This window comes from Lactuca sativa, chromosome 2 (assembly GCF_002870075.4).
Source record: "Lactuca sativa cultivar Salinas chromosome 2, Lsat_Salinas_v11, whole genome shotgun sequence".
NCBI lineage: Eukaryota > Viridiplantae > Streptophyta > Magnoliopsida > Asterales > Asteraceae > Lactuca > Lactuca sativa.
The window spans coordinates 85,182,777-85,201,603 of NC_056624.2; the positions used below are offsets into that span (position 1 = coordinate 85,182,777).

At 34.9% G+C, this 18,827-nt stretch overlaps 1 protein-coding gene across 3 annotated transcripts; it reads right to left on the bottom strand.

Annotated features, from left to right (window-relative positions):
* Positions 1-378: 378 nt before the first annotated feature.
* On the bottom strand, positions 379-4,284 carry LOC111915284 (hydroxyproline O-arabinosyltransferase NOD3). Of its 3 annotated transcripts, none has more exons than XM_023910963.3 (10): positions 4,098-4,284; positions 3,873-3,929; positions 3,085-3,570; positions 2,265-2,332; positions 1,989-2,190; positions 1,382-1,479; positions 1,211-1,280; positions 1,010-1,081; positions 810-923; positions 379-639 (listed from the first exon to the last, which is right to left on the bottom strand). In XM_023910963.3, the coding sequence occupies exons 3-10, from the start codon at positions 3,484-3,486 to the stop codon at positions 571-573; spliced, it is 1,095 nt and encodes a 364-aa protein (XP_023766731.1). In that variant the 5' UTR covers positions 3,487-3,570; positions 3,873-3,929; positions 4,098-4,284; the 3' UTR covers positions 379-570. The 3 variants fall into 3 exon arrangements, with proteins under 3 accessions (XP_023766731.1, XP_023766736.1, XP_023766726.1); XM_023910968.3 differs by having other exon boundaries at positions 3,873-3,953; XM_023910958.3 differs by lacking the exon at positions 3,873-3,929.
* Positions 4,285-18,827: the final 14,543 nt, after the last annotated feature.

The following is an 18,827-nucleotide window of genomic DNA, read 5'->3' on the forward strand; positions in this document are numbered from 1 at the left end:
AGACGTTTCTAAAATTTCAACAATTCCCAATGATGCCCATGTTCTTGCCTGTTACCCTTCCAAAAAGCAAAGCAAAATGGATGAAGTTTAGGTTCAATGTAGTTGTTTCCATCTCTCCCACCCCTTCCAACCCACATGCCACATGAGTAACCCAAGATACCACCATTTTGACTCGGTCTATCCTTAAACATTTCTTACACATGGTAAAACTTTGTGTGGTTATATTCAATAATGAGAATGAGAATGAGGAGGTTAATTGTTAATGTCTTCTATAATCTATTCTATACACACTTTAGAATCTTTTTTTTTTGTTCCAGTGTCTTTAAGCGAGACATTTTGCAAATTTTGTGTTATTGAAAATAAAATTCTACGAGTTGGTTGTTTAATCATATCATATCAGATCATGGGTGCCAAAAATATGTTGTAGCATAAAGAAGCCTTAAAATTTGCGGATTCTAAAGTAGGTTATCTTATCTGTGATGTGATGTGATGTGATATATACGTAGGTGTATGAATGCACCAAAAGTAGGATATGCAGATCTGCTAATTAATAATTATCTATCTGACATCTCAACTATTTAATTTGTCCCATCCAGGAATGTTAGCGGAGGCTTCGTTCACCATCTTCACTAGTCTTACCTGCAAAAATATCATATCATGTTTGATTGCCTGGATTATTATAGGAATGGGAATAAATTGAAATTTAATTAAAATAAGGGAATTTTTTGTGTGATTAAAAATTACTTGGATGGAATAGAAGGAATGCAAATTAAGAGATTGAAACGAAGGACAGTTTTTAGAAGACATACGACACTTTGAGGAACTCCTGGAGGAGGCAAAGGGAGGTTTCTGGGTGGAGGGTCACGAAGATATGACCTTTTGTCAAAACGCCATTCCCCAATCTTCCCATAAGTTAACTCTCCCTGTAGTGTTGTAGTAAAAAAAAAAATTACCTATTTGGTTTGTGATTTGTGATTATTTGATAGAATATATGTGAAAGTAGATTTACCTTCATGTTGTAATCACAACCATACGTGTAATGGATAATGAACTTCTTTCCAACTTCTCCGTCCCATGGAGGCTGAAAAATCCAACAAATAAAATTAAAATAGTCATTTCTTCCTATTTCAAAATAGAATAATAGGAATCAACTTAAAATACGCATGAGATTTCCCTATTGATTAATTGAAGATTGAATAATGCAACAAACCTGCAACATCAAGTCTTTACGAAGAATATGCCGGACATTGTGCAATGCAGAAGCCACTGCATAGGCATACCTATTTATTTCATCCATACAAAATTCAAACCAATAAAAAAATTTCATTTTTTTTTTTAATTTTTATCAAACATACATAATAACATAACAAGACAGACTTACATTTCCAGTACCCACCCAAAGGCTTTATCAGTCTCCAGGTCATCTTTCATTCTCAATGAAATATTCATCCATGTGGGGGCAATTTTCTCCAAAACATGCTGAATAACAACTTCAACATGTAAGTACACAAATCAAAAAGCTTGGTTAATGCAACAAATACCCCATTCTAGTTACTTTCATTGATTTATGTCTTGATAATGACCATTATGCCCTTGTCTTCTTAGATTCCTTATCCTTCCTTCAAGAACCCTAATTTTCTTTCTTTTACTTCTTTAAAAGTCATACTAACAAAAAAAAAATCAATTAAATCTGAAAGAAAGAAAATTAGGGGTTTTGAGGAAGACAAGGACATAATGGTCATTTTCAAAAAAAATGAACACCTGGCTTGTTAACTTAGATACCCCAGGGACTAAAAGCATGACCAGAAAAGTTATTAAAGATTACATAAGAGAGAATGAGTTATATTGCAATTTCTCATTCCATGATGGAAAAAAAAAACAACCCATAAATGAAAATTAACAAAATGAAAAAAGTTGTATGTATTCCTTCAGTTCATGAGACAAAAACAAAACAAAAGGTTTTTGCATTGAAGTAAATAAGGATTTACCTTGCTAATAATGACTGGAGAATTGCCAATTGGATCAATATTTGTGATAGGACCTTTCTCCATTGGATAAAATTTCCTCATGACTTTCTCATTTTCAGCTGGTTTTATGTAAAAAAATGGGAATCCAGCTGGATGCTCTCCACGTGCCAAATTTGGCAAAGGGTTTACAAATATGTGATCAGGTTCTGCCATTAGAATGTATCTGTAATAGAATGCTCTATTTTTTTAAAATCCACTCAAATTTAATTTCCAGTCATTAAATATTACAAAACTCACTCTTCCTCGATTGTTGCTCTTTCTAACCATTGCACAAAAGCCCAAGGTCTGTTTAACACAACGTAACCCTGCAAATAACAATTATCATATCATTCACTCAAATGCAAGAAATAGCAACCAACTTTTGTTGATTTGTTTATTGTAATATCATACTTTCATTTTCTTTAATGTTACAGCATTGTACTTAAAAAAAAAAAAACTACCAAGTATAGCAATGTCATTAAAATATAAAGCAGCTTTCACTAATACAAATTGGATGATTTTTCAAAGGTGAATTGCCCTAATAAGAAAAAGATCGAAAGTGCAATGCTATAATTGGATGAATTGTAAATGTATAATGCCTTAATAAGAAAACATTGAAAGCAAACTGTTGTGATTGAAAGAAATGAAAGTATGATGTTAAATCGTTCTCTTTTCATTAAGTCAGAAAGAAACATACAAATATAACTTAACCGATTAAGTCATGTTCCCATTTAATTCCATTGTCAGGAAATAGCATCTTAGTATGATAGATCATTATGTGAAGGAGATGATGTAAAAAGATCACTATTTGTTTATTATAGCATCCTACTTTCATTTCTTTGTATTACATCACTCTACTTCCAACTTTTTTCTTATTAAGGTACTTTGAAAACCCTATCGAATTATAGCAATGTCATCCAAATACAAACCAATATTCATTGCTATAATTGGGCAGATTTTTCAAACTACAATGTAGGATACTATAATAATCAAACAAACATAAGTACATTGCTATTTCTTCCATTAAGCCCTTTAATAAACCTTTGTTTTATAAAAAAAAGAAAAAAAGATGACTCACCCGATCAAGCCCATCAGGAAGAGGATCAACCACAAAAGTTGGAATCTCCTCCATCAAATTATCAGAGCTTCCCGAATGCAAAACCCTAGTGAAACCTCCCATATCTGATCCAGGTAAGTCCTTCACCTTTTTATACCAATAATACATAATCCTACACTGCCATTTGCTATAAGGTGCATCTGTAGCTGTAAGGGCAACATGGTATTTTAAATTCTTTTTTTCTGTCATGCTTCTAATGGCATCATGAAACCACTCTGAACCATTGTCCCCTAATTTCAGGGAATCACTTGTATGGTGAATTACCAGAGTCACCAAATTATAGGTACCAAAGAAGAAACCAAGAGCTATTAGAATCAAGAGAGGTGTAGATGCTCGACCCATGTTGTTCTTTCTAATAAACATCAAGCATGCTAATTTGAGATCCCAAATTCTTTGACCCAACCACAAACATGATTCTCTCCAGAATTATAAGTTTTTCTGCAAAATCTGGAAAATATAATTTACGAATGTAAATGGGGTGTAAATGTGGAAACTGGGATTCTGTGATATACAAATTATCATTGATTAGAAGAAATAGAATGGCCATTAGGTTTTGTCAGAATGATGATGTCTAAAAACTATTTGAGAAAATGATGCCACGCTTTTGTAAATGATTGCACATATATAAAAAGTTAGGGTTTAACGGGTGAAGAGTAGTTTCAGCAACAATGTTGCTGTATCTATACTATTTGAGATGGTTTTAGGTTATATAATGAGATTTTCTCCAAAACTTATAGAGTATTTTTCACCTTAAATATCATATTTCTGAAAATGATGGAGTAACGAACAGATCTGTTTAATTGGAACTGAAAAAAAAAATCAAATGCTGACTGCAAAAACGTAAAAACGCGAGACAGAGAACAAAGAGATATGATGACATTAGATTTCAAAGGCGAACACAACATTGACAAAGCTTGATCATGAACAAAATCTAAGGAAACCTAGAATATGTAGTAAAATAGGGGGAATCATACCAGAAGTAGAGGCGACGATACGGTTGCATAGATTCTTAGGCAGAGATGGAAGACTTGTGAAGGTATCGAAGATGCCGGAATCGAACTTGTTCGTACGATTTACAGGTTTGCCTTTTTTGGGTTCTGAACTATGGAGAGGCGAGAGAGACAAGGACAGTATTGTATAGTATGCCCCACTTTTGCTTAAGTGTTAACTAGAACTTATTATTCGCCTTGCAGCCAAAATTTTATACGTGTAAAAAAAACACTGCCATTATTTTATTTTATTTTTGTTAAAAAAAATTCTATTTTAATAAATAAATAAGTTTATTTTTTTATTTTCATAATATTAAAAATCATCTTTAAATATTATTAAAAGAAAAACCTTATGACATCATCTTAAACAATCTGGACTCTTGATTGTATTTCAATCTTATGTTTTCTACCGTTAGATCAAATTGCTGATATCATCTTCTTCAAATAGAATATATTTCATTCCAATTAAAGCTTTCTAATTTTCAAACAAAATTAACTTACATCCGTTAAAATGGAATGTATATAATTCCAATAAAATCTTTCCATATTTTAAATCTTGAATTTCCGGTCATGAAGATTTTAATATGGTCAGCTTTAAAAATATATTAGTAACAAATCATTTCAATTAAGACATTAATATCAACCATTAATAAAAATTTCTTTATATTAGTAACCATTAATATAAAATCTATTTTTATTATAAAACCATTAATACCAAACAATTAGATTCAAATTATCGCATACATATATGATTTATCATTGAATCTACGGCTCACATTTATTTTCAATCGTTGAATTTCTTCAAATATTCTCCTACAACATCATTCTTATTGTTTATAACTTTCATCATCATTCTCAGCTTCAAACATTTGCTATTGTGCAGTAGAAGGTCAGTACCTTCTTTCGCTTTTTATATTTTTTTTGATTATTTTTTTGTTCCTATATCAAATATATGTATTCATATATTTCAATTTTCTTTCACAAATTACATGAAATCGGTTAACTATTTTTCTGAAACTTTTCAAATAAACAGGAAAATATAGTATCTACCTTTAAAAAAACATAAATTAACTATATTTGGAATTGACACTAATTAGGAAAATTTTAGTTTTATATATTAGAGATGATTATGATTTTTTTTTATTATTATGTCATAAGAATCCGTTTTTTTTTATGATTTTAAAATATTTTGGTATGATGCTATTACACTTTTAGTTTTTTTAATAGGATATAATATATAATCTATTTATGCATCATTTGAAATTAAGTATGAAATTTTTTTTGTTGACAATTATAATAGCTTTCATACCTCTTTATGAATCATACCCCTTTATAGATAAATACATTGTATATGCCTTTTTTATTTCATATAAAAGTTTTTTCTAATTCTAATTGTTTTTTTCTCTTTCATTTTACACCCATGGTACAAAATAATCACAATGAGATCGTCTTTGATAAGGTTGCTGACATCAATGCATCCAAGTAAACCTGAAACATTCGTGTTCACGTACTCTTGCTTTGGAAGCAAACTTAAAATACAATCCAAACGTGTTGAGCAATTTGGACATGATTTTAATTTACGAGTAGGTATATTTTTTTCTTTTTATTATTATGTTGCTTTTAATTTATGAAATTTTAAACTTAACCATTTTTTTCACTTACATGACACTAAAATACAAACAACAGTAAAAAAAAATCTCATTAGATCGTTTGAAGCCCTCTTTGTTGAAGGGTCTATAAGGGAAATTAGTAGTCTTGGTAGGACCATTAATGAAGGAGATTACATGCTGGTTGATCATAAGCATAAGAATAATTTCTACAAAACAACCAAAGTTCATATATCAAATGATTTTGCTATTATGGTGAATCTTTATAATTTTGTGACTTTCTAGGATTTGATAACCATGAATCTGGACACTCGTGTTGCATTTAGTAAGATTTTATTTTAACATTTTATCTTATCTACACGTAAATATTTATTGTATTACACATCTATAATACAACAACCGTTTATTTTTTATTCAAGATTTTCTTGGTCAGGTTGTGTCGACTAATCCCATGAAAGTGATTATTGAAAATTTAAGGGAGAAACGGTTCATGAACCTGGTAGATCAGGATCTAAGTTAAGTATATATGTTTAAAACATTTTATTTTCTAAAGTATTTTTCTACATGATACCATAAAACATGTTGTTTGCATGAAAATGACATGTTCATCTACACTTCAATATACATGTTTATTTTAGCATTACTTAAAACAATTTGAATCCATTAATTATAGAATTCACTTTTTGTCATATAGGAGATAATTTTTTGATCATTATAAGATGGTCCATTTATGATCTTCTCATTAACAAATTAGTCAAATGTGGTTAAAGCTCTTTCACACTTTTTTTATCACATGTCTTCATACTTTTAAGTTTTAAATTTTCATTTCCAAATTCCATTTTTTAGTTACATATGTTCATTGAAATTATTTTTTTATTTAACTTACCAACCTACTTTGTTTTACTTTTATATAGTAACAATAAAATTTATAAATTTACACAAAAATATGCATATTTCGAATTTTGTCATAGTATTATACTTTACAAAATACAATTCCCTCAAAAATAATTTTCTTCAGGAATTTCATCCATAATTTCACCCCATTATAATTATTACTTTCCAAAATATATCCGTTTAATGAGGAATTAAATTCAGTGAAGGAAGTAAATGTTAATTCAAACAAGATATATATATACCATAAATATTACACAAGTTTATTAAAAAAACATCAAGATGTAAACATTAGGCATTTTTAAAATGAAATTTCAGAAGACATACAAACGATGATATTGTGCAATGAAATATAAAATTGAGTAGATTAAGAAAAAAAACCTAACTGCTAAGACAATCAATCTTGTAAATAGTATAGTTATGAAAATTATAAAGTAAGATAAAAATTATAAAATATTAGGAGATTTGTAAGTACAATTAGTAGAAGCGTTATGGTTATTAAAAAAAATAAGATCGTTAAGATTAGTAAAAATGCAATATATAAATTAAATTATCACAATAGTAATGAAATGTCATTATTTGAAATTTCATACAATTGAAAGATATACCAAATTACATTGATGATATATTAAAATTATTCAAAGTTGCATCAAAACTAATGTAAAGTCCTTGCGAACACCAAATAAATAAAAATAAACATAAAAGCTAGCACTTATATTCATAATCAATTTAAAATAAACCAATCATGATTTAGAAAAAAATTTCATTGATGATATACTAAAATTAAATCTATATAACATTTAACATTCCATAAATTATACTTTATGACTTTATTTGAATAAATAAAATAGTTGTCAAAATTTAATGCAATGAAAAAAAAAGTATATTGGTTGTCAATATAAACTTAAATTAAATAATCTTATTATGGAATGAACGTCTAATTAGAATTCTTATGCTTATATACCAATATCATAACCATATGTGACGAGGAAAACCATTCAACTAATAAAACAAAAAATGTTGTATGCAAAGAGGTCCTTCAATGAATATCGATATTTATCGATTTCAATGTATTTTCTACACATTTCAATAATATCAATAACCATAACTTTTTTTATAATTATTATGCAATATCTATAGACATTTGTATTTTTTTATGCGTTCCCCGCATTTAACGCGGGTTATAACCTAGTTATTAATATTATATACTACATGTCAACCTATTAATAATCCATTTTAAATTTTAAATTTATCACTTTAATTACATTAAATTAATAACTGATTATTCATTTGAAATTTTAAATTTGAAATTTGATACTCTAATTACATTAAATTAATTATATTAGAATAAAATATACAATAAAATTAATATATATTATAAGGTGATATAATTTATATATTTATTTAAATCAATGTCAACAAGAAGAATCGAACGTAAACTAATTTTAGACAAAAGGCACCCATATGCCAATTGGGCTACCCAACGTTTATGGAAAAACTTGAATAAATTCATATATATGTAGTTACTAAATATATAATTTAATTAAAACTAAGGCCCATTTTTTTGGGGCCCTATGCGAATGCACCCCCCCCCTAAAATCGGGCTTGAATACAATCATCATTTTTATTGAAAAAGAAAAAAAGAACAACAAGAAACGTATAGGTTTATATTAAATTCATCGTTAAGTGTGACAAGTCATAATAACAAATTAGACATTTGGTTGACGAATAGTTAAAACAACCACTATATGTTTATCTTTATGTAACATTCTGTTTAGAGCAAAAATAAGTAAATAAATAAATAATGATACTTAAAACTTCGAGATGTAATTTTTATACTTTATTTTAATTCTAGTCGTATTATTAACGGGGTGTATGCATTGGGGTGTTAAAAGTTATATTTGTGAATATTGAGGGTTAAATTGTAACTTTTGGACTTGGATTGTAAGGAATTCTGAAGGCTGAGGGTTGTTTGGTAAAATATGGATTTAAGTTGAAAAGAAATTGAGAGGGAGGGACTGGAAGTGTAATAATGGGTTAAGTTTGATTATGGACCGGGCATAAACCCGACACCCGCCTCTTAGCCTCCATTTATAAGGTAACATAAATCCTATCCCTAATCTCATGCAACAACCGCCATCCTTATATCCCCTACATCCGGCCACCGCCTCTTTGCCTGTTGAAGCCGGAAACCACTGAAGCTAAACCGTCGGTGAAGCTGCCGAAAACAATGAAGAGCAACACGTAGACACCGAAGCAATGGGTCACCTAAAGCATGAATCGGGGTCGTCGCTGTCGTTCTCCGGTAAAGGTGCAACTCTCGTTCCTCGCTGCGACCACCCCTTCTCCTTCTGCTACTGACTCTGTTCCGCATCAGCTTGCTCGTGACTGACTGTCGCACGCCACCAAGTGGGTGCTTGTGCTCGTAACTTGCATGTGTCGTGTGTGTGTGTGTGTAATTGCTTGGCTAGATTTCGAAAGGAAAATCCACCACCATGAGGTGGTGGCTTTCATCTCCAACCATCGCCTGCCACCGCGAAGGCGGCTGTGGGTGTGTTTATGTAGTGTTATTTCATGTTTAGGAGGTGTGTATGTGTGGGTTCTTTGGCCGGAAAACGTGGGAAACCACCATGGCAGCCAACCATGATGGTTGTCGCCTTCTGTCGCCATCAACCGTCGTGTTGGAACCTTGTGGTCAGATTTTAACTCGAAAACTGCCACCACCGCCATGAACCATCGTCGACCACCATCGCTCGAGGTGGTAGTAGGTGGCGCCCTGACCTAGTGAAACCCAAATTAATCTAAAACTAAACCTTGGACCTAGTTGGCAGGTGTTTGGGTTGAAGCCCTAATTAGGGTTTAGAAAACCCTAATGTCAAGAAACCCTAGTTTTGGAGTTGGTCGGGACCCGCGTTAAAGCCATTAATTAAATTCTAAATAATACTAAATATTGCCCCTACAATTAACTTAATGCTTTTTGGGCTTGGAAACCTTATTTGGATTTCCTTATTGGGCCTAATGGACCAATAAGCATATTGGACTAGGATTTCCTTATTGGGCCTAATGGACCAAAAAGCATCCAATTCAACCATTTTGGGCTTGGAAACCCTATTTGGATTCTAAATGGACCCCATTCACAAATCTATAATGTTTTGGACCATTTGGGCCTAGAATGATTCATTCTAACCCTAATGGGCCTTGTTGGGCCATAACAACTCCAATTAACCTTAATGGACCATAAAACCCATTCTTTTATACTATTGGGCCGTGAACTACCCTAAAGGACCAATAGGCCAAAAATTTTATAATTAGGCTCCAAAAATCCCAACTAAAGTTTAATGGGCTCAAACTATTCCATTCTTACCTTCTTGGCCCAAAATCTCGGCCCAACACCATTTAACAAAAAAAAAAGGGAAATGAAATGAGTGTTGATTTTAGAGGTGCAACCTCCATATTATTCACCATGTAACAATGCATGGTCTCCCATATCTCCATGCAAAGTCACCTCATCCTTCTCTCCCCTATCTTCTTGATATCTCGACCAAGAGCTAATCACACACACACATACACATTCTTCCAAAAACTTTCCAAGCACTCTCCAAACACTCTCAAAGAATCTCCTCCTTCCTTCAAGATCTCGAAAATCGGCTAGAGTTCTAAGGATCTTCATCAAGTCATTCCAATATTTGGTAAGTTATTGTCAAACACAAGTATCTTCTTTCATCTTAACATTAAAAACTCCTTCTTACATAGTTTTATTCCATGATCACACCTTAGAAGCTTCATAAGCTCGAGATCCACTTCAAGGTGTTGCTAGGACCAAAATCCTTTCCATTCTTTCTTCAAAAACCGAAACATCAAGCAAAGGTGAGTTCATACCCCCCTTGTTTTTTGTTTTTACATGCTTTTTGGGGGAGAATGCAAGTAAAATGTGTAGATCTATGTGTTATATGCATGTCTTGTGTGAATTCTTAGTTTATTTTGTAAAAATGTGTTAGATCTAAACAAATCTCGACATTCTAAGTGACATTGAGTAAAGATCCATGAACTAAGACACTATATACATCATACTATCAAGCCAAAAGTGATTATGTGTTAAAGATATAAAAGTTAAAACAAAAACCTTGTCAAGGGTCAAAATTGTCAAGAAAACAAAAGATAAGGGCAAAAAGAGACATTTATGTTTTTATAGGGACCAAACAGGTCCTACATGTATAAAAAGGGATTTTTATGTTAAACATACTTTAAAAAGGGCCAATAATGCAAATTTGAGCTTAATGGGCCAAACATTTGGGCCTCACGGTTTTGGGCCCAAATTTGCGAAAAAAATGAAGTTTTTGGGATTAAAAATGTTATTTGAGCAAAATTTGAGTCATAAATGTAAATAAACCAAATTTAGGGGTGAAAATAACATTTATTTTCAAATTGGACCAAAAATGTAACTTTTATCAAAATTAGGCCAAAAATGTAAATTTTTACAAACAAAGGGATGAAAATGCACTTTTCTGTAAAACTAGGTCTTAAATGTCAAAATATATATTTTTCGACTAAAATCGTGAATTTCTAGACATTTGGGACTGAAGAGGCCTTTAGATCAATCAATATATCAAACAATGACGATAAATAAGAACAATAGCAATTCACGAAGAAAAACTTTCACTAAGAAAGATAATCTCACAAAGAGATTATCGTGTGCACAAAGCAGAGATTAGGGTTTGTGAAAAGCGTGACAATTCACAAACCTGTACAAGATAATATATACTGCTATTCTAGACAATCCCTACAATTCAGGGATACGCTTAGCTAATTAATCAAGATAACTAAGGAAACACGATAACTACAAGATTTGTTACAAAACTAAACTAATACAAACTGAGCAGTTACACGCTGATGCTGATACTGAGATATGTGCTGACGCTGAGTCTGTTTTAAACATTATCATATTTCAAGGTTTGACCTTACAATCTCCCCCAATATGATGATGTTCAAAACAAACTAAATTAAGACACCTCTGGAAAGAAATTCTTCATACTCAGCTTCAGCTTCAATTTTGACTGGCCAATAAGGACTATCCAGCAAATCCTGTCTTCTGTTCAGCAGCTCCATGGCAATAAGAATGTGAAATATTCCGGATAGATCTTGATGACTCATGCACATTTGCCTTAAGCCAACAAGATGAGTGGTTGGAGCTTTTGGGATCTCAGTAGTTCGCTAAAAGCACATCCTCCTGTTTTTATCAAGATAGAACATCCCGTGTTCAGGAGCTGAGATAAATTGATGCTGAACCGGATCAACACTGAGAGGAAGTGAATTGTTAATTTCACCAGCACCAAAGTCTAGAACCAATACATCTTCACCGTCAACTTGAAACTTGGTTCTTTGAGATCTAGGAACTGACGACCTTTGGCCTTGATGCTGAGGTCGTTCTTTAGGAACAAGATCCAAACGCTGAACTTTCTTGATCAGCAGATGAAGAGCACAAGTCAGTTCCGAAGAGTGAGCTGAGGTTTGCTTGGATGCTAGATCGAGCAGTTCCATCCATTCCGAATATCCATATCTGATAAGCTCATCCCTCTTGACAACTTCAGTATATGAATGCTGAGGACCTTGACGAGTGATCAGCAATGTAAGGATTTTCTCGTTTCGACGTTTGGAAGCTTTGACTTTGATGATCTTATCACCACACATTCGCCGATTAAGAACATCTTCAAATCTCTTTCGATCAATCCGGTCAAGAACACTGTCAGTCTTAGGCTTACTAGAGCCAGGAGGAGGTTGAGAAGACTGAGCCTTGGACTGAAATTCCAGGAACTTCTGCATCTGAGCTTCAAAAGATCCCTTGGCCTGAAGTTTGTGCTGAATAAGAGATTCATCAGCTTGAGCAATGTTCTTTAGAAGTTGAGCTCGATTGGCTTCATCAAGAATTTGCTTGACTTGATCAGGGGACATGTTCCATTCAGCGGCAAGGTTTGAAATATTGACAATGGACTTAGGTTTCTTCACAGTCAGAGAAGTATCAGTTTGAGAATGATCCAAGTCAGTATCTGCTACCTTACGCTTTCGAGACAGCGGATGAGATTCTTCACTGGCAACGTCCGAATCCTCTCCTTGGATCGAAAAGATGGGATCAGCAATAGTATTGGCTAATATCGGATGAGATTCTTCAAGGTCATATGAACTTTCTTGCTGAACTGGAATAAGAGGATCAATGAAGTTCATATCAAGAATTTGGCATTCATCATCAGGTTCATCATGCTCTTCATCATCTTCATCATGCTCACTATCTTCAAATACTTTTTCAGTAGCAGTTGGACTATTATGCCCCGCAGAATCAGACTCAGGAATGGGCTTGGGTGATTCAGGCTGAATGATAGTGTTGTCAGCAGGTTCTGTGTCTTTCTCATGATTGTTTGGTTCACTATCAGCATGATCATCAGCATCAACATCATCATCAGTATCTCCCCCTTTTTGAGCATCATCAGATTTGGGACTAGAGGGAGGAGTAAGTAAGAGAACCTCCTTGATTTGTTGAACATCAGCCTCAATACGAAGTAGAAGCTGACTCATGTCCCGAGTCAGTGTCATCAGTTCAGAAAATGCTGAAGCGGGAATTTGAACAATTAAGGCAACTGGGGCAACCAGAGAGCTAGGTTGCATCCTTGGAGAAGAGTGGTGAGCTGCTGGTGACGGATGCTCCTCCTGTGAGGGATGCTCCCCTTGTGAGGGATGCTCCCCCTGAGATGGTTGCTCCCCCTGATTCATGGAATCCTTTGGTGCTGAGGAAGCTTTGTCAGTATCCGAGATGATGTGATGAGAAAGTTGAGGGGAGAAATGACCACCATCATGATGTTCAACCTCTTGATCAGCATGATCCATATGATTACCATCAGCACCTCCTTCATCAGTGTCAGCGGTGAGAGAAGGCACAGTGTACAGATTTGCAATCCATTCTCTCATCCTATCGGAGATTCCAATGTCAGTATCCAAAGGGTCATCCTGATACATACGAACGGACATTCGAGGGCATTGGATTGGATTCCCAGAGTGAGAAAAGTAGTCTGCAGCGAAGAATTTGTCGAACACCAGGGCAATCCAGAGTGGAAATGGAACATGATCAGCGCGCACATTTGCACGAAGAAGCTGAACAAGCTGATCAAAGAATAGAGCCCCATAATCCAGTCTTTTGTTGAGAAGAAGGGAGTAGACGACTTGTTGCTCATAATTGCTCAACTGATCACCACTGCGAGACTTGTGACCCACACACTTGCATAGAGCACTAGTGAAAAATTTCCAACCTGGGGTCATGCACTGACGCAAAATAAGAGCTGATCGAGTACCAACCTTTGAGTGATCATAACCCAGTTGATCAAACATACGTTTACACCTTTCAATAGTCGGAGGTTCAGAGAAAGGTTCGAAAATTGGTAACCTTAAGGCAGCACTGAGAAGTTCTGCGGTGATGAAGACAGAGTGTCTTCCATGGCCAATGGTCCTGGTGATGGCACTATTGTCTTCATTGACAGTTGCAGTGTAGTAGAACTCACATACTTGTTCGGGGAAGAACTCGGACGGAACATCACTGATTGCATATCGTAGGCGGCAAGAAGCTAAGAAATTGACAAAATCATCGAGTCCAAGACCTCGATGAACCTCTGGAATATCAGGGTTGAAGACGACATTTGTTGCCTTGATGTGAATTGGAAGTGGAGGAGAGTTTAGGGCAGGAATGACCCTTCGAGAAGTTGAGGAGTATGTGAACAGAGATGCCGCCATTGGAGAGTATTTTAGAATTCTAAGGTTTTGAGAGAAGTTCAAAATTGTGGAAGGAAAGGTTAAACCAAGGGAGAGAGAGGTTTAAATATGGAATGAAAAGAAAAAAGGGTTTTAAAAAGGTAATGATTATCTTCATTAAATAGGTGATGATTATCTTCATTAAGAATAACGGCGCATCGTAACAACCTGTCAGAGCAGAAAATAGCCGTTGGATAAAAGAGCCGTTGACTGAAGGTGAAACGTCAATCAGTGTTTGCGGAAGCGCTGAGATCAGTGTTACAGAAGTTACATGCTGAAAAATATTTCTTCGTCAATTCAATGTACAACTTGCTTAATCGGGGCTAGCAAGTAGATTGGTGCGTGTGATAGATACTAGTTATATTATCTAACCATCGGCACAAAGTGTTGTGACTTTATCAGTGAGTGGTTTATCTTACTGAATCATTAGACACTGAATAAGAGGAGGGTAAAGAAGGGATTATTGCGTGTGATAAACCTTGGTGTTTTGGTCTAACTATCGGCAAAGATTTTTAGACTCTCATCAGCGTGTGTTTTGGCACACCAAATCACAGAGTCAGTGTGAGATTGGTAAGAAGGGGTAGTTGCGTGTGATAGATCTTGGTGTTTTGATCTAACCATCGACAAAGATTTTTTAGACTCTCATCAGTGTGTGTTTTGGCACACTGAATCACAGAGTCAGTGTAAGATTGGTAAGAAGGGGTAGTTGCGTGTGATAGATCTTGGTGTTTTGATCTAACCATCGGCAAGGAGTTTCAAGTTGTTATCAGTGTATGGTTTAATACAGTGAATCATTCAACTTTTATTTAGAAGACTTGAAGAAGAGATAAAGATAAGAAATCAAACCAAAGTGCTCAGTAGCAAATATCATCAGTATGTCATCATCAACACAATGTACATCAGCTTATAAGACAATATCAAACATTAGCACAATTAAACAGCAAAATTAATTACAAGGAAATCATTCCCAGTTCTCCGATAATGTAAGCAATTGATTGAGAATCCAGTGCCTTTGTGAAGATATCAGCAAGTTGCTCCGAAGTCTTGACATGTTCAAGAACAACTTTTCCCTTTTCAACATTATCTCTGATGAAGTGATGTCTGATTTCGATATGCTTTGTCTTCGAGTGCTGAACAGGGTTTTGTGTGATCTGAATGGCACTGGTGTTGTCACAATATATGGGAGTCTTTGAGAACTTGATCCCATAGTCGAGAAGCTGATTTTGAATCCATAAGAGCTGAGCACAACATCTCCCAACAACAACATACTCAGCTTCTGCAGTTGAGATGACTACTGATGTTTGCTTCTTGCTAGACCAGCTGATGAGACGATTGCCAAGGAAGTGACATCCACCAGATGTACTCTTTTTGTCTAAATTGCATCCTGCATAATCTGAGTCAGTGTATCCATAAAGTTCAATGCAGAGTCGCGAGGATACCACAGTGCAAGGTTTTGAGTTCCTTTCAAGTATCGAAAAATACGTTTGACAGCCATGAGGTGAGATTCTTTGGGATTAGCTTGGAATCGAGCACAGAGAATGGTTCCAAACATGATATCAGGACGACTTGTTGTGAGATATAAGAGAGATCCAATCATTCCTCGATACAGAGAGTGATTGACATCAGTTCCAGTTGGATCAGCATGTATCTTATCAGTCTTAGACACTGGGGTAGAGGTTGGTTTGCAGTCACTGAGAGAATACTTAACAAGCAGGTCAGAAATATATTTACTTTGGCAAATGGAAATACATGTCTTTTGTTGCTGAACTTCAAGACCTAAGAAAAAAGTCATCTTCCCCATCATGCTCATTTCGAACCTTTGAGACATGATCTCTGCAAATTCCTTGCTCAGTGTCTCATTTGGAGAGCCAAAAATGATGTCATCGACATAAATTTGAACAAGAACCATATCTGAGCCTTTGTTTTTGATGAAGAGAGTATTGTCGATTGCTCCTCGTCTGTATCCATTTTCAAGTAGATACGATGTCAGCGTCTCATACCAAGCCCTGGGAGCTTGCTTCAGTCCATAAACAACTTTGTCTAACCGGTACACGTAATCAGGATGATCTTTGTCCACAAAACCTGGGGGTTGATTTAGGAATACTTCTTCTTCTAACACACCATGAAGGAATGTTGTTTTCACATCCATCTGATAGACAATGAAATTCATGTAGGATGCGTATGCGAGAAACAGTCTGATTGCTTCAATGCGAGCAACTGGAGCAAAAGTTTCCCCATAATCGATGGATTCAATTTGAGTAAACCCTTGAGCTACAAGCCTTGCCTTGTTGCGAGTGATGATTCCATCTTTATCAACCTTGTTACGATAGACCCAGCGAGTTCCAGTGATAGTCTTCCCGGATGGTCTTGGGACAAGAGTCCAAACTTTGTGCCTTTCAAACTCATTCAGTTCTTCTTGCATGGCTTTGATCCAATCAACATCTTGAAGAGTTGTGTGTACTTTGTCAGGTAAGATCATTGTAACAAAGTTAACGTACATGCAAAAGTTATTAAGTACACTAGATCAGGTTCGGACACCATCATGTATATTCCCTATAATTCGATCAACGGGATGATCTCGATGTTCAATGACTGATGCTGATTCCGGAGAGATTGACACTGACACATTATCAGTTTCAGGAGAGTCTTCAGCTTCAAGGGTTTCATCAGCACCTAATGAATTATCTGCTGATGTGGCTGCAGTATCTTGATTCAAGGAACATGGAACTGGAATGATAGAATCAGAGGAATCAGTCTTATCTCCAGCAGAAGGTGCTTCATTGAATGGACAAGAGAGAAGCTCTTGAAAAATAGAAGGAGAATGAGTGACTTTTTCATCAGTGTATGATTCCTCATCAAACTTCACATGAATGGATTCTTCGACACATTGCCTGTTCACATGAAAAACACGAAAAGCCTTTGAAATAGATGAGTACCCAACAAAAATACCTTTATCAGCCTTAGGTTCAAACTTGGATCTTGGGTCACGCTGATTTATAATATAACAAATACATCCGAACACGTGAAAAAAGGATACGTCTGGCTTTCGATCTTTCAGCATTTCATATGGTGTCTTCTTGTGAATCCTGTGAATTAGAGATTGATTCTGAGTAAAACATGATGTATTGACAGCTTCAGCCCAAAATGACATAGGAAGACCAGCATGGATCATCAAGGTCCTTCCTGCCTCAATCAGTGTTCTATTTCTTCGTTCAGCAACTCCATTTTGCTGAGGAGTACGAGGAGCTGAGAAGTTTTGTCCAATTCCTTTATGATCACAAAATTCTTCAAGAGTTGAGTTTCAGAACTCAATACCATGATCACTTCTTAGTTGCTTAACTTTAAGACCTGTCAGTGTCTCATTTTTACGAATCAGTGAGATAATTTCCTGTGCAGCATGACTTTTCTTCTTCAAGAAAACTACCCATGTAAATCGAGTGAACTCATCAACGACCACTAGAGTATACGACCACTAGAGTATACGACCACTAGAGTATACTTATTTCCACCTAGTGAACGAACAGGAATAGGTCCAAACAAGTCCATGTGGAGTAGATGAAGAGGGACTGATATACTGGAACATGACTTGGGTTTGAAAGAAGACTTGGTTTGTTTTCCTTGTTCACAAGCTGAGCACATCTTGTCTTTCACAACGCTGAATTTTGGGAGCCCTTTAACTAGATCTTGATTGGATATCTTGGATAGATTCTTGAAGTTCAGATGAGAAAACCTTTTGTGCCAAGTCCAGCTAAGATTCGTCTGAGACTTTGTAAAGAAGCATTGCATCAGTGCCTTGTCACTTGAGAACATGTCAAGAACATATATATCATATTTTCTACTTGCTGAAAGTACGATGTTCTTGTCAGTGTTAACAACTCTTCCTTCCTTCTTTGTAAAGTGAACTTCATAGTCAGCATCACACAATTGACTGATAGAAATAAGGTTGTGTTTGAGACCCTTTACATATGAAACGTTTTGAAAAATCACGTTGTTGCACTTGATATTTCCATATCCCTTAGTGAACCCCTTTCCATTGTCTCCATAAGTAACTGCAGGACCAGTTTTCTTGACATAATCTTCCAGAAGAGACTTTGATCCTGTCATATGTCTTGAGCAACCACTATCTAAGTACCAAAGATGCTCCTGACCCTGCAGTGCTGAGAAACTAGTTAGAACATACTGACCCATTCGAAGATGGGTCATTCACAAAGTTATTTGACAATAGATTATAACACTCCCTAGGAAGACCGTTTAAAGAATTTGACTTAAGGGTCCATTTTTCATTTCTAACTTTAATATTTTCAGCTCTTGAGGATGATTTATCAAAAGAACATTCACTGATCTTGTGAGAGGAATCACCACATCTGTAACAAACTCGAGTACCAAAGTTCTTCTTGGTGAGAAAATTTTTTGATTTAACACATTT

Excerpts from the sequence above, each read along its gene's own strand:
- LOC111915284 (XM_023910958.3), bottom strand. The coding sequence starts at position 3,486 with ATGTTTATTAGAAAGAACAACATGGGTCGAGCATCTACACCTCTCTTG. Across the intron at positions 924-1,009 it reads GTTGTGATTACAACATGAAG|GGAGAGTTAACTTATGGGAA; the intron begins GTAAATCTACTT and ends ACAACACTACAG. Across the intron at positions 640-809 it reads CAGGAGTTCCTCAAAGTGTC|GTAAGACTAGTGAAGATGGT; the intron begins GTATGTCTTCTA and ends ATATTTTTGCAG.